Here is a 12735-nt window from a genome sequence, read left to right on the forward strand (position 1 = left end):
CTCCTGCTACAGCTGAGCTTCTGAAAAAAATCTATAAATAGGCAAGAAGATAGGTAGTAGGTCCTGGCATACGGGACGTGCTACTATAGTTAGCAGGGACGCCGCGTCCACAAGGCTGTCTTACACCTTTCCTCCCACAGGGTCATCTACTCTGCTTACTGTTATACCCCCACCCCTACCCCGAGAAACGACACAAAAAAAGGGGGCGAATTCACACTGTCATAATTTATTGAAGTTTTATAAAAACTCAGGCTGCGTGGAAGAAAAGGTACATCCCAACAGTATAGAGCACACTGTCAGGGAATTCCTCCTCCTCTGCTCTGTGGCATGATGGTGCAGCAGCTCCCCCTTTCCACCTGTCAGACAGCATGGACATGTTCCTGAGCTGAGGCAGGTTGCCTTTTCTCCTGAGAAATCTTAGCAGGGTAGGAGTTACTTGCCAGCCAGTGCCTCTGTGAGGAAGTTACTACTATATTCGCTTGACTGGGCCCAGAGACCACAGCCCTGGTTTTTATTTGGTGTGGAACGGCTGTGGGCGTATGAGGCTTTCAGAACGCTCCTGACCCTTTCTGTGTGTCTCACTTCATATCTGCTATCTTTTCCCACATGTCCGCGCAGCATGCGGCCTGGTGTGGGAAGAATTGAGAGGTGAAACTTAGACCTCTCTCTGAGCAAGAGCCAAGCCGAATAAATAAAAGTTGGGTGGGAATAGGGGTGGAGGCAAGAGAGCAATCCTTTGTCTCAGGTCTGGTGCACTTCGTGGAACATGAGTTCACGGGGGATGGCTGTTTCTGGACCAAACTTAGTGGCTGCCCGGCGCTCAAAGGCAGCAACGTTCTGTTTGACGACCTCATCAAAAAACATGGTCGCCAACTGGGAGTGCAGCAGGGAACGAAATTCAAAGGAGATCTGGAAATGCACAGGAGACGGTCAGCATCGTAAGGGTGGAGGTCTGTGCGCCTCTTTATCCCCCTCCAGATACCACTTAAGAACGCTGAGAACTGAGCAACATGCAACTCTGGTAGAGACTTACTCTGGATACTTAGTGACTTGAAGTGTTTAGTGCTTAGTTTTACCTTCATGCCTGGTCCAAGCTCCACCACAAAACCTGACTCACCGAGAAGTCCACAGTGCAGGTTCGAGGGTAGGCAGGAATACCAGGGCTGAATCGCCAAATAGTCTCTAAGTGGTTGAAGAGCTTGCCGTCTGTGCACACAGCCTAGAACAGGATACCGTTGGCCAGTTAGCTCCCACTGTTAAGAGGGCTGGTGTCGAAGGGGCTGGGGAAGGGGTTCTCAACCTGTGGGCCGCCCAAGACCATCAGAAAACACGGGTGTTCACATTACAGTCCATAACAGTAGCAAAATTACAATTACGAAGTAACAACAAAAATGATTTTAAGGTTGGGGGTCACCTCAACATGGGGAACTGTATTAAAGGTCCGCAGCGTCGGGAAGGTTGAGAACCACTGAGCTAGAGGGTTTAGCTTGGTGGAACTACTTGCATAGTACGTGTGGCACCGCCACCCAAAATTTTCCTTTCCTTTAATGTTATATTAGGTAAATATTTAACACGTAGAAATCAGGTGATTACAGGAAAGGCCAAATAACCCTAGCATGTGAAACTGCTAAGAACAAAGCACCCTGAATCCTCCCAGACAGGCCTCACCTTGACCATGTGTGGTTTGACCATGGAGACCGCAGAGGTATAACGTTCCAAGACAGGTGGAAACCCAACCTCCAACTGGGCTTTCAGGTGACCCTTACGGCTGGACACCACCAGTGACTTCTTACACCACGGCACAAACTCTCGATACTCCTGGACATTGGACACCACCTCATACATCTCCTGCATGGAGTACCTAGGACAAGAGGAGTCGAGAGAGGCCAAGGAACTGCCAGCCGGGTCTCTGCCCACAAACCAGGAACCCAGAGATACCTAGATGATACATTATCTATCCCTATAGATGGCAGGGTATCAGTTTTATTGATAGTCAGTCTCATTATTTTGTATGTGTATGTATGGGACATGCGTGGAGACCAGAGAAAAAGCAGTCTGTTCTTCCATTGTGGATTTGAGGAATCAAACTTATCGGGTCTTCAGGCTTGGTGGCAAGTGCCTTTACCTGCTGAGCCGTAGGGTTTTTTAAAAAGACAGTCTTGTGTGGCCCAGGCTGACCTTAAACTCATCAGTGCTCTTAATCTCCTCAGAACACATTTTTTAATTTGTCAGAAAAATAATATACTGTCTCTTTTTCTTCTTTAATATGTTACTCCAAGCATGGTATCGCATGCCTTTAAACCCAGCACTCAGGTCGTCTACAGTGAGTTCCAAGACATCCAGGGCTGTTACACAGAGACCTGACTCTAATAATTAAACAGTAGTTTACATGTATTAATCTGTGTATGGGAGCTGTGACACAGTGTGCACCGAGGTCAAGACAACTCCCAAGAGTTGGCTCTCCTCTTCCACCGTGTGGATCTAGGGGATCAACCTTGGCAGCCAGTACCCACACCTCCAGAACCATTTCACCACCGATACCCCGTTTTTAAATAAGGTCTAGCTGTGGGGCCTGCGCTACAGTTCAGGGGGCTGAAACTGATAGCCATCCTCCTGCCTAAGCCTCCAGAGTGCTCAAGTTGTCAGCATGTACCACTACCGAATTTTCTTTATGTGTATGTTTGGGGGAGGGTCTGTACACATGCATGTGCCCACAAGGTCCACAACAGAATACAAGATCCTCTGGAGCTGGAGTCGAGGTAGGTGCTAGGAACTGAATTCTGCAGTACAGGCTCCTAGTCATTAAACCATCCCCCCCCCCCCCCCCCCCCCCCCCCGCCATTTTTTTATAGTTAAAATACTTTTAGGTTTATTTTTATTATTTTATGAGTGCTTTTTCTGCATGTGTACATTTGTGCACCACATGTGTGCTGGTGCTCAAGGAGATGGTTGAACCTCCACGTGGGGCTGGGATTCAAGCCCTAGGCCTTTGTAACAAATGCTCTTAACCACTGAGCCAACTCTCTAGTCCCTATAGTTTAAATTTTTAAAAATGTTTTTGCTATAGCTAGGCTTGGTGGTACATGCCTTTAGTAAGACCTTGTCTCGGCCAGGCAGTGGTGGCACACGCCTTTAATCCCAGCACTCGGGAGGCAGAGCCAGGCGGATCTCTGTGAGTTCGAGGCTAGCCTGGGCTACAGAGTGAGTTCCAGGAAAGGCGCAAAACTACACAGAGAAACCCTGTCTCGAAAAACCAAAAAAAAGGGGACCTTGTCTCAAAACAAACAAAGAAGCCTGGAATAGTGGTGCGAGCCTTTAGTCCCAGCACACAGGCACAACTCAGTGTGAGGCCAAGCTGGTCTATACAGTTCCAAGGTGGACAGCCAGAGGTATATAATGAAAACCTGTCTCAAAAAAAAAAAAAAAAAAGAAAAGAAAAAGAAAATAAAGAAAAAAAAAGAGCAGGGAAGTGGTTTCTTAGCAACCGCAAGGACCTAGGCTCAATCCTCAGCATTGCATGAAACCAGCGTGGCCGCCCATGCCTGTAATCCCAGCTCTAGGGAGGGAGGTGGAGGCAGGATAGTCAGAAGTTCAAAGTCATTCCGACTATATGTCAAGTTCAACGCCAACCTAGGCTACATAAGACCCTGTCTCAAGTACATGTGTGTAATATGTGTGACACAGGCTTTGGGCTATGTAACCCAGGGAGGCTTCAAGCTTGCAATCCTGCCTCTGGCCTCCAGAGTTTACAGAGATTACCGGCGAGGTGGGTGGCCCAATCTGAATCTTATCCACTGTCGGCACCTGGTTATTTATTTGGAGTGGAAGAGAAGGATGCTCACCCCATGATCCTACGCTCCGAGTAAGCCTTCCGCTTGTTGGTGAAGGGGGCAGCAAAGCCCATGAAGGAACGACGGGGAGGTAGGCCAGCCTCGGCCGCCAAGACCTGGGCAGCGCGAGGCAAGAAGAGGTTACAGGAAATCAGAAACCTGGCGCCAAAAGGAGAGGAGAGGCAGCGTCACGGTTCTTTTTTTGTATTCAACCAATTCCAGGGGAAGGGGAAGCGGGGATGCTTCGCGGAGGAAGGTCGTTCGTCCGGGCAAGCTTTTCTCCCCCCAGCACCTGCTGCAGCTAGCGGGGCTGGCTGGCTGGCTGGCCAGCCGGTCACGAGTGCGAAAGGTCGAGGGCGGCTGAGGACAGGGCCAGGGGTGGGGATGGGGAAAAAGAAGGGCACGTCCCAAGTGTCAGCTGCCTTTGGAGCAACGCTGCTGCTGCTGCTGCTGCTGCTGCCGCAAGCAAACGCGTAGCATCTCCGTCCCCAGCGCCCGGCCGAGGCCCATCAGAGCCCGGGGCGCCCGCGGAGGTCAAGAGGTGCCTGGCACGCACCCGCCCCGCGCGCACCTCAACGTGTGTCTCCAGGGCTCCATTCGGGCTCCCCGGGGAACCATCCCCCCGCGCCAGCCCTTCTCGGGGCCCGCCACCCTCCACAGCAGAACTCCGGGGTGCCGCCGGGGCGACCCCCCGTCCGGTCCGGTCCCGTCCCGAGCGCGATGCCCGCGCCCGCCGCCTCTCACCTCATTGGCCGCGGCGGCCGCGGAGGGCCGGGGGGCGGGGGCGGGACGGCGCGCGCGCCCGGGCGGAGCGAGGAGGAGGAGAAGCCGCCGCCGCCGCCGCCGCAGCAGCAGCTCCGCGCGGCCGCGCGCGTCGGGGCCGGGAGCCGCCGCGCGCCCGCGGAGGCCATGCGCGCGCCCCTGCCCGGCACCCGGGGCTGCGGCGGGCTGCAGAGGAGGAGGCGGAGGCGGAGGAGGAGGAGGCCGGGAGGGCAGGGCGGGCGGACGGCGCGGGCTCGGCTCCGGCTGCCTGCGCCCTGCTCCGGCCCGCGCGCCGACTGGGCTCGCACTGACCGCAGCTCCGGGTCCCCTCACGTCACGCCGTTGCCAGGGATCGGGGCGAGGGAGAGGAGCGAGGGAGGGAGGCAGGAAAGGGCAACGCTGCCTGTCGGGAGATGTAGTTTCTTGGACACCTCTGGCGAGAAAGGAAGGGCGCCGGGTGCGCGTCGGAGGAGCCGAAGAGATGGCTCGGCCCGGGGGGGTGTCGGGGGAGCGAGGTCGCCGGGCACGGGCCACTTGGCGAGGCTGTGGTCACAGGACCTGGTACGTACGTCGGCGCCGGGGCGACGTCGTGGGGCGTGTCGACGGCGGACGACTGTGGTTGTCCGCAGGAACGTCTCTCCTCCTCCACGCGAGCCCCGCAGGGTTGAGAGGCGCGGCTCATCTCCGTGGCCTTCGCTGGGCCGGCCGCTGACTGACAGCTCTGGAAAAGGATGCAACTCACGTTGCATGCTCTGGGCCGACCTGAGTCGTCTGCCCTCGCTCTACACTCCCCGCTCCTCTCTTCCTGGACTGGCCTTGCATTTGCAATCCTCCTTCACCTTCACGAACGTGCCTAGGAGCACGATCTTCCCTTAATATTTATGGAAAGAGGTCGGAGGCTGAGGCAGGAGAATTGCCACGAGTTTCAGGCCAGCCTGGGCTGCCTAGCCAGTTTTAGAGTAACCAGGTCTACACAGTGAGGCAAGCCACAGTCCCAAACCAAAGACACGTTTTGTTTGTCCTTTGAGGGCGCCTGGTCGGCCGGCAACTCACTTTGTAAGCCAGACTGACTGGCTTGGGACCCTTGGGGGTCCTGTCTGCCTCAACCAACTCCAGAGGAAGGGTAAGAGGGATGCAGGAGGATTACAGGCATGAACCACAGGAGGGGATCGCTTTGGGGTGTTTGTTTTGAGACCTGACCTTGGTCTGTAACCTGTGCTGACCTTGAACTCAGGAATCCTCCTGCCACAGCTTCCCCGTTGCGTTGCTGGGATTACCAACGTGAGCCACCACAACTGGCCAAAACTTACTTTTAGAGAAAAGAACCATCATTGTCTGGAAAAAATGTGTACTCAGTGGAGAATGAGACATCACAGGCAAAGCCCAACATTTGTGAATAATATCACTTACTGCTTCCCATGATTCAAGGAGAAAACAATTGCTCTTGATAAAAGAAAGAACAAATGGGGGCTGGAGAGATGGGTCAGCTATTAAGAGCACTGACTGCTCTTCCAGAAGAACGGGGTTCAATTCCCAGCACCCACATGGCAGCTCACAACTGTCTGTAACTCCAGTTCCAGGGGATCTAACACCTTCATACACAGACATACATGCAAGCAAAACACCAATGCACATACAATAAAAATAAATAAGTTATCTTTAAAAAGATAAATGTTCTGATTTATTAAAAATATATGGGCTGGAACAATCAGACTGCAACCCACAGAACCAGGGAGGCTACATAGCAGGGGGGACCGTAGGATGACTGTGGCTTACAATAAGTTTTGGTTTTAGTCACTGGGCAAGCCTCAGTGAAACATTTCACTATTAGGATAAGAATTTGTACTGTATCAAGCTGATAATAGAAATATATATATATATAATGGGCTGGAGCTGGGCGGTGGTGGCGCACGCCTTTAATCCCAGTACTCAGGAGGCAGAGTCAGGCAGATCTCTGTGAGTTCGAGGCCAGCCTGGTCTACAGAGTGAGATCCAGGACAGGCACCAAAACTACACAGAAACCCTGTCTTAAAAATTTATATGCCGGGTGGTGGTGGCGCACGCCTTTAATCCCAGTACTCGGGAGGCAGAGCCAGGCGGATCTCTGTGAGTTCGAGGCCAGCCTGGGCTACCAAGTGAGTTCCAGGAAAGGCGCAAAGCTACACAGAGAAACCCTGTCTCCAAAAACCAAAAAAAAAAAAAAAAAAAAAAAAAAAAAAAATTTATATTTGCCGGGCAGTGGTGGCGCACACCTTTAATCCCAACACTCAGGAGGCAGAGCCAGGCGGATCTCTGTGAGTTCGAGGCCAGCCTGGGCTACCAAGTGAGTTCCAGGAAAGGCACAAAGCTACACAGAGAAACCCTGTCTCGAAAAAAACAAAATATATATAATATATATAATATATATATATGGGCTGGAGAGATGGCTCAGAGGTTAAGAGCACTGGCTAACTCAGAGGTCCTGAGTTCAATTCCCAGCACCCACATGGTGGCTCACAACCATATAGTGGGATCTAATGCCCTCTTCTGGTGTGCAGGCAGAACACTATAATATAGATAATATATATTAAGAACAAAGGAAAAAGGGAGAAGAGAACTATAAATTAGAGGCTAGACCTAGATGTGCACAAGAGCAAGCAAAATTCTCCCACATGAGGCTGAATTCAAGGACGTTGGGATGGTCACAGAGGAAGCCTTCTGTTGTATTAAAGCTCTCCACATTCATCCGAGCTTTGCAGGACCATCGAATGTGGGGAGGGAGCAGCCAGGCAATCAAAGCTATGTGGTGATGCAAGTCCATTGCTTTTACACAAGGAGGCCCTGCATTCCACCTCAGAGCCAAGGTGAGGCTGGCCAGACGGCTCAGTGGGTAAAGGTGCTTGCTGCAAAGCCTGATGCCCTGAGTTCAATCCCCAGGACCCCCCATGGAAAGACCCTTCCCCCTGACCTACACACACACACACACACACTAAATAAAAAGTTCTTTTTTAAATGACCAAATGAACGATTTGTCTCTCTTCCTTTCATTCCTTCTCTTCCACCTTCCTGGGGGGCGTGAGCCCCCCAGATACAGAACGATTTCATTTCTTCTCCTCTTCTGACACCTTTCCCTCTAAGCCTTTCGGAGAGGGCCTGTTGCACGACAGCTACCGAACCTCCTTCCAGCTCAGCTGTGGTGTTCTGATGGCATATGACCTTGAAGGGCAGTTCACTCTTTCCAGCTTCCCTCTCTGGTCTGGACCCACCTCCTCTGACGTATGAGACAGCACCTTGCAGTGAGGAGTCCGGAGCATGTTGAATAAAAGAGAGAAATTAACTGGGATGCACGAGTGAACTGTGGCCTCATTAGCACTTGGCCTTAACCGAGGTAACCGCTGCAGAATCCCTAAGGTCCAGTAGCCCTACAAAACCAATTTGCTCGCTGTTCCTCAACTAATTAAACAACTAATTACTTCCGTTTAATCCTTGCCCAGTTCATTCCTGTTACCTCTTCTTGTGTCCCTGCCATTCTGCACCAATAACTGCCTTTACCTGCTTCTTCCAGGAAGACTCTCCTGACTGAACCTAGGGCAGTACTACCCTGAATACTGATTTCCTATATTTTCCCATTGTTTCATGTGTTTGTTATATTTTCCAAGGTTGTAAACATTTCAAAAAGAGACGCTTGCCATAACTTACAAGTTTCTTAAAAAAACACAAACAAAACTTCTGTCTTGTTTGGTTTTGAGATAGGGTCTCACATAGCTCAGGCGTTCCTCAAACTCATAATGTAATCAAGGCTGGCCTTGAACTCCTCATATTCGTCCTAATGCTGAGGATACAGACTTATGACACCTTAGCTGGCTGTAACTTCTTCATTGTTTGTTTTCAGACAAGTTCTCACTATATATTCCTGGCTGCCCTGGAACTTCCTATGTAGGCCTGGCTGTCCTCGAACCCCCGGAGACCTGTCTGCCTCTGCCTCCCAAGTGCTGGGGCTGAAGATGTGCCCACCACACTTCTAAAACTCTAAGTTTCTACCGACTGACCAGTTAGTGTAGTGTGGTATATATTCTGAATCTTCGTTAGTGTTGTGGGGTAGCCCCCAGAGAAGACCGCTCAGGAAAGTCTTCATCAGCCAGCCGGCAATGACACAGGGTGTTCAGGATCCCAGCGTAGCCCTGAGCCCTTCTCCGGGTGAGCTTTTTAAGCGCAAAAACCATATCCTGGTTGACATGCTTCAGTTAACAAGAACCATTAGCCAGAAGCGGAACTACAGAGGTCAAACGTCGAGGTTAGCACATGTAGGGACTTTCTCAGCACTGTGGAGGTTGATGGATTAGCTCTTTGTTTCCATTTTTTGGCAGGTAAACTGTCTGCCTACTGAATTTTATGACCTGAATGGTATCTCTATCATGGAGTCAGTTGTGCTAAGGTCTGGGGGCCTGTTACATTCCCCACTGTTCCATCATGGAGTTGGTTGTGCTAAGGTCTGGGGGTCTATTGTTACATCAGAAGAATGAAAACCTGTCTAAAGAAAGACAAGGCAAGTTAGGCCTGGTTCTGCACACCTGGGGTCTCAGAACTCAGGACGAACTGGAGGCCAGACAAGGCCACATAGTGAGTTTGAAGCCATCCTGGGCTACAGAGTAAGACGTTGTCTCAGAGAAAGCAAAAAGAACAAAAAAAGGAAAAAAGAAAAAAGAGGAAGGGAGGGAGGAGGGGATGGGGGAGGGAGAGAGAGAATCTGGAGTTACCCAGTTTACTATTTTTAACTTTTTATGTGTATAGGTGTTTTGGCCGAATGTGTGTCTATGCGCATGCACGTGTGTGTGCTTGGTGCTCTCAGAGGCCAGAAGGGGACCTTAGATGCTCAGGGTTTTGAGCCTCTGTGTGGATACTGAGAATTGAACCCAGGTCCTCTGGAAAAGCAGCCAGTGCTCCTAAATGCTGAAGCTCCACCTCCAACAATTTCTGTTTTTTTGAGACTAGGTCTTAGTAGTCCAAGCTGGCCTGAACTGTTCATGTCACCAAGGCTGACTTTGAACTCCTGACCCTCCTACCTCGACTTCCCAAGGGCTGGGATCACAGGTATGGGTCGCCATCCCCAGCAAGTTCCACTCTGAACTCCTGATAGATGTGGCAATGTTCCTAAATCATTTCCTTTATTTCTTTACTGGGAAATCCTCTTTCTTGCTCTAACCTCCAGCCCCTCCTCTTTCCAGCTGCCCAGAGATCGAGTCTGGCTCTCTCTCTCTCCTTTACCTCCACTCCTGAGCCAGGCCTCAGCATGTGACTCCAGCTCAACCCCTGCCTCCAATTCCTCAGGTTACTAAGAGCTATTTTGGGCAGTGGAGGGTGTGTATTCCTCTCCTCCTCTGGGTCATACCCTAGCTTAGCTCTTCCTGGAAGGCCCATCACACCCAATGGCCAAGCTAACATCCAGTGGCCAAGCATCCATGTGACCCTCAGCTAGGTTCAATTTCTCTCTCCTCCTCCCTCCTCCTCCTCAGATATAAAGTGCCTGTCCCAGATGTTGATTTTCTAGGCTTAGAAAACCAACTAACCAACAGAGAGTAACAACAAAAACCAAACTCATGTGTTGGGTGTGTGGTACATTTTTTTTTTCAACTTATAATACTGTGGATCAAACCCAAGACTTCACACATGCTAGGCAAGCACTCTATTATTAAAAAAAAAACAAAAAACATTTTTACATTTATTTATTTACTTATTATGTGCACACATAGCGTTCGAATGCACATGTGTGTGCCATGGCCTATGTGTAGTGGAGCAGCTTGCACAAGTGTGTTCTCCTCTTCCACTGTGTGGGTTTCAGGGGTTAAACTCAGGTCATAAAACTCGATGACAAGAGCCTTTATCCACTGAGACATCTTGTCCACACCATTTTAACATTTAGTTCTAATCTCAACCCTCTTTTCCTTTTGTTAAGATCTGTTTTATTTTTATTTGTGTATATGTGTGTTGGGGGGGGATGGGGAGGCACACAGGTGCCAGTGCCTGAGGTGGCCCAGAAGCGGGCATCAGATTCCTTGGAATTGCAGGCAGTTGTGAGCCATCAGTGTGGGTACTGGGTACCAACTCTGGTCTTCTGCAGGAACAGTGAGTGCTCTTACTTGATAAACTGGCTTTTCAGCTCTCTCAGCCCTCTTTTGATCCCCTCACACACACCTGCAAAGACAGGGTTTCTCTGTGTAACCACTGGCTGCCCAGGAACTCATTTTGTAGACCAGGCTGACCCTGAACTCAGTCCACAGCTCAGATTGGACAACCGTGTGATACGCCTACGTCAGCCTCCTGAGTGGCTGGGATTGCAGGTGTACACTCCCACAGCAGTCCTGTGTGGCACCGAGGATTGGGCCTGAGGCCCCACGCATGCTAGGGTCGAAGCAGACCAATGGTTATGACCCTCTACTCTTTTTTTTGAGACAGGATTTCTCTGTGTAATAGGTCTGGCTGTCTGGAACTTGCTTCGTAGACCAGGCTGGCTTTGAACTCCCAGAGGTCTGCTTTCCTATGCCTACCAAGTGCTAGAATTAAAGTAATGTGCCACTACTGCCTGGCTAACCCTAGCCTCTTTTATTTGCTTGGGAGGCAGAGGCAGGTGGATCTCTGAGTTCAAGGCCAGCCTGGTCTATGAAATGAGTTCCAGGATAGCTAGGATTACACAGGAAACCGTCTCAAAAAACAAAACAAAACAAAAAATAGTAATAATTTAAAAAAATATTTATTTTTATTTCACGTGTAGAGTGTTTTCGTGCATGTATGTAAATGCACCAAGTACATGTTGTACCTGAAGAGGTCAGAAGGCGTTGAATCTCCAAAAACTGGGGTTATAGACAATTGTCCGCAGCTACATGGGTGCCAGGAACCAATCCTGGGTTCTCTGTAAAGACAGCAAGTACTTTTTTGTTTGTTTGTTTCGGTTTTTCAAGACAGGGTTTCTCTGTGTAACAGCTCTGGCTGTCCTGGAACTCGCTTTGTAGATCAGGTTGGCCTGGAACTCATCACCCAGCGTTGTTTAGTTTTTATTGTTAACTTGACACAACCCAAAGTGATCTGGGAAGAGGGGACCTTAATTGAAGAACTGCCTAAGGCAGAGCATTGTGCATGCTGGGCAAACACTCTTAAAGGTTTATTTATGTATACATGTTTGAGCCATTGTGAGTTTATGTGAATCATAGGTTTACAGGAGCCCACGGAGACCAGAAGATGTCTGGGACTGGAGGAATTGGAGGTGCTTATGCGTCAAAGCATACATGTGCAGGCCAGAGGACAACTTTCAGGATGTGGTTCTCTCCTACCGTGTGGAGCCCAGGGGTTAAACTCAGGTTCTTAGGCTTGGCAACAGTACCTTTACCTGCTGCTCAGATAGTTGTTATAGCTGGGCAGAGGTGGTACATGCCTTTAATATCAGCACTCAAGAGGCAGAGACAGGAGGGTTGCTGGGGATCTTAGAGGCCAGCCTGTCTATATAGTGAGTTCCATGACAGCCAGGGCTACATTACATAGTGAGAACTTGTCTCAAGAAAGAAAGAGCTTTAATCCCAGCACTCAGGAAGCAGAGCCAGGGGGAATCTCTGTGAGTTCGAGGCCAGCCTGGTCTACAGAGTGAGATCCAGGACAGGCACCAAAACTACGCAGAGAAACCCTGTCTTGAAAAACCAAAAAAAAAAAAAAAAAAAAAGAAAAGAAAGAAAGAAAAGGAGGGAGGGAGGGAGGAAGGAAGGAGAGAAAGAAAGAAAGAAAATTGCCCAGATCAGATTCACCTGTGAGCATGTCGGGGGCATTTCTTTTTTCTTCTTTTCAACTTAACTTAAAAAACTTTTATTACCTTACATGTATGGATGTTTTACCTGTATATCTAGGTCTGCACCTAGTGCATATCTGGTGACCAGAGAGACCAGAAGCCTACCAAATTATCTGGAATTGGAGTTATAAACCGCTGTGAGTTGTTATGCGGGTAATGGGACTCGAACCTGGGTGCTTTGGAAGAGCAGCCCGCCCGTGTTCTGAACTGGCTGAACCACCTCTCCAGCCCCAGCACTTTCTCCTTTGCTAATTGATGATTGATGTCGCAGGGCCCAGCCCACTGTGGGTGGTACCATCCCTAGGCAGGTGGTCCTGGCCTGGATTAGAAATC

At 50.1% G+C, this 12735-nt stretch overlaps 1 protein-coding gene across 3 annotated transcripts; it reads right to left on the reverse strand.

Annotated features, from left to right (window-relative positions):
- Window positions 1–210: 210 nt before the first annotated feature.
- Window positions 211–4756, reverse strand: Coq10a (coenzyme Q10A). Of its 3 annotated transcripts, none has more exons than XM_052753647.1 (5): window positions 4575–4756; window positions 3843–3989; window positions 1669–1861; window positions 1118–1219; window positions 211–909 (listed from the first exon to the last, which is right to left on the reverse strand). In XM_052753647.1, exons 1-5 carry the CDS (start codon window positions 4739–4741, stop codon window positions 742–744), a joined length of 777 nt encoding a protein of 258 aa, XP_052609607.1. In that variant the 5' UTR covers window positions 4742–4756; the 3' UTR covers window positions 211–741. The 3 variants fall into 3 exon arrangements, with proteins under 3 accessions (XP_052609607.1, XP_052609610.1, XP_052609609.1); XM_052753650.1 differs by having other exon boundaries at window positions 1669–1894; XM_052753649.1 differs by lacking the exon at window positions 4575–4756 and adding an exon at window positions 4402–4551.
- Window positions 4757–12735: the final 7979 nt, after the last annotated feature.

Source organism: Peromyscus californicus, unplaced genomic scaffold (assembly GCF_007827085.1).
Source record: "Peromyscus californicus insignis strain IS unplaced genomic scaffold, ASM782708v3 Scaffold_24__1_contigs__length_46423439, whole genome shotgun sequence".
Classification (NCBI taxonomy): Eukaryota; Metazoa; Chordata; class Mammalia; order Rodentia; family Cricetidae; genus Peromyscus; species Peromyscus californicus.

Coding starts and splice junctions, on each gene's coding strand:
- Coq10a (XM_052753650.1), bottom strand. CDS start 4,741: ATGGCCTCCGCGGGCGCGCGGCGGCTCCCGGCCCCGACGCGCGCGGCC. Junction 3,990..4,574: donor CGGCCGCCGCGGCCAATGAG/GTGAGAGGCGGC, acceptor TTTTGGCGCCAG/GTTTCTGATTTCCTGTAACC. Junction 910..1,117: donor CCTGCACTGTGGACTTCTCG/GTGAGTCAGGTT, acceptor GTGCATTTCCAG/ATCTCCTTTGAATTTCGTTC.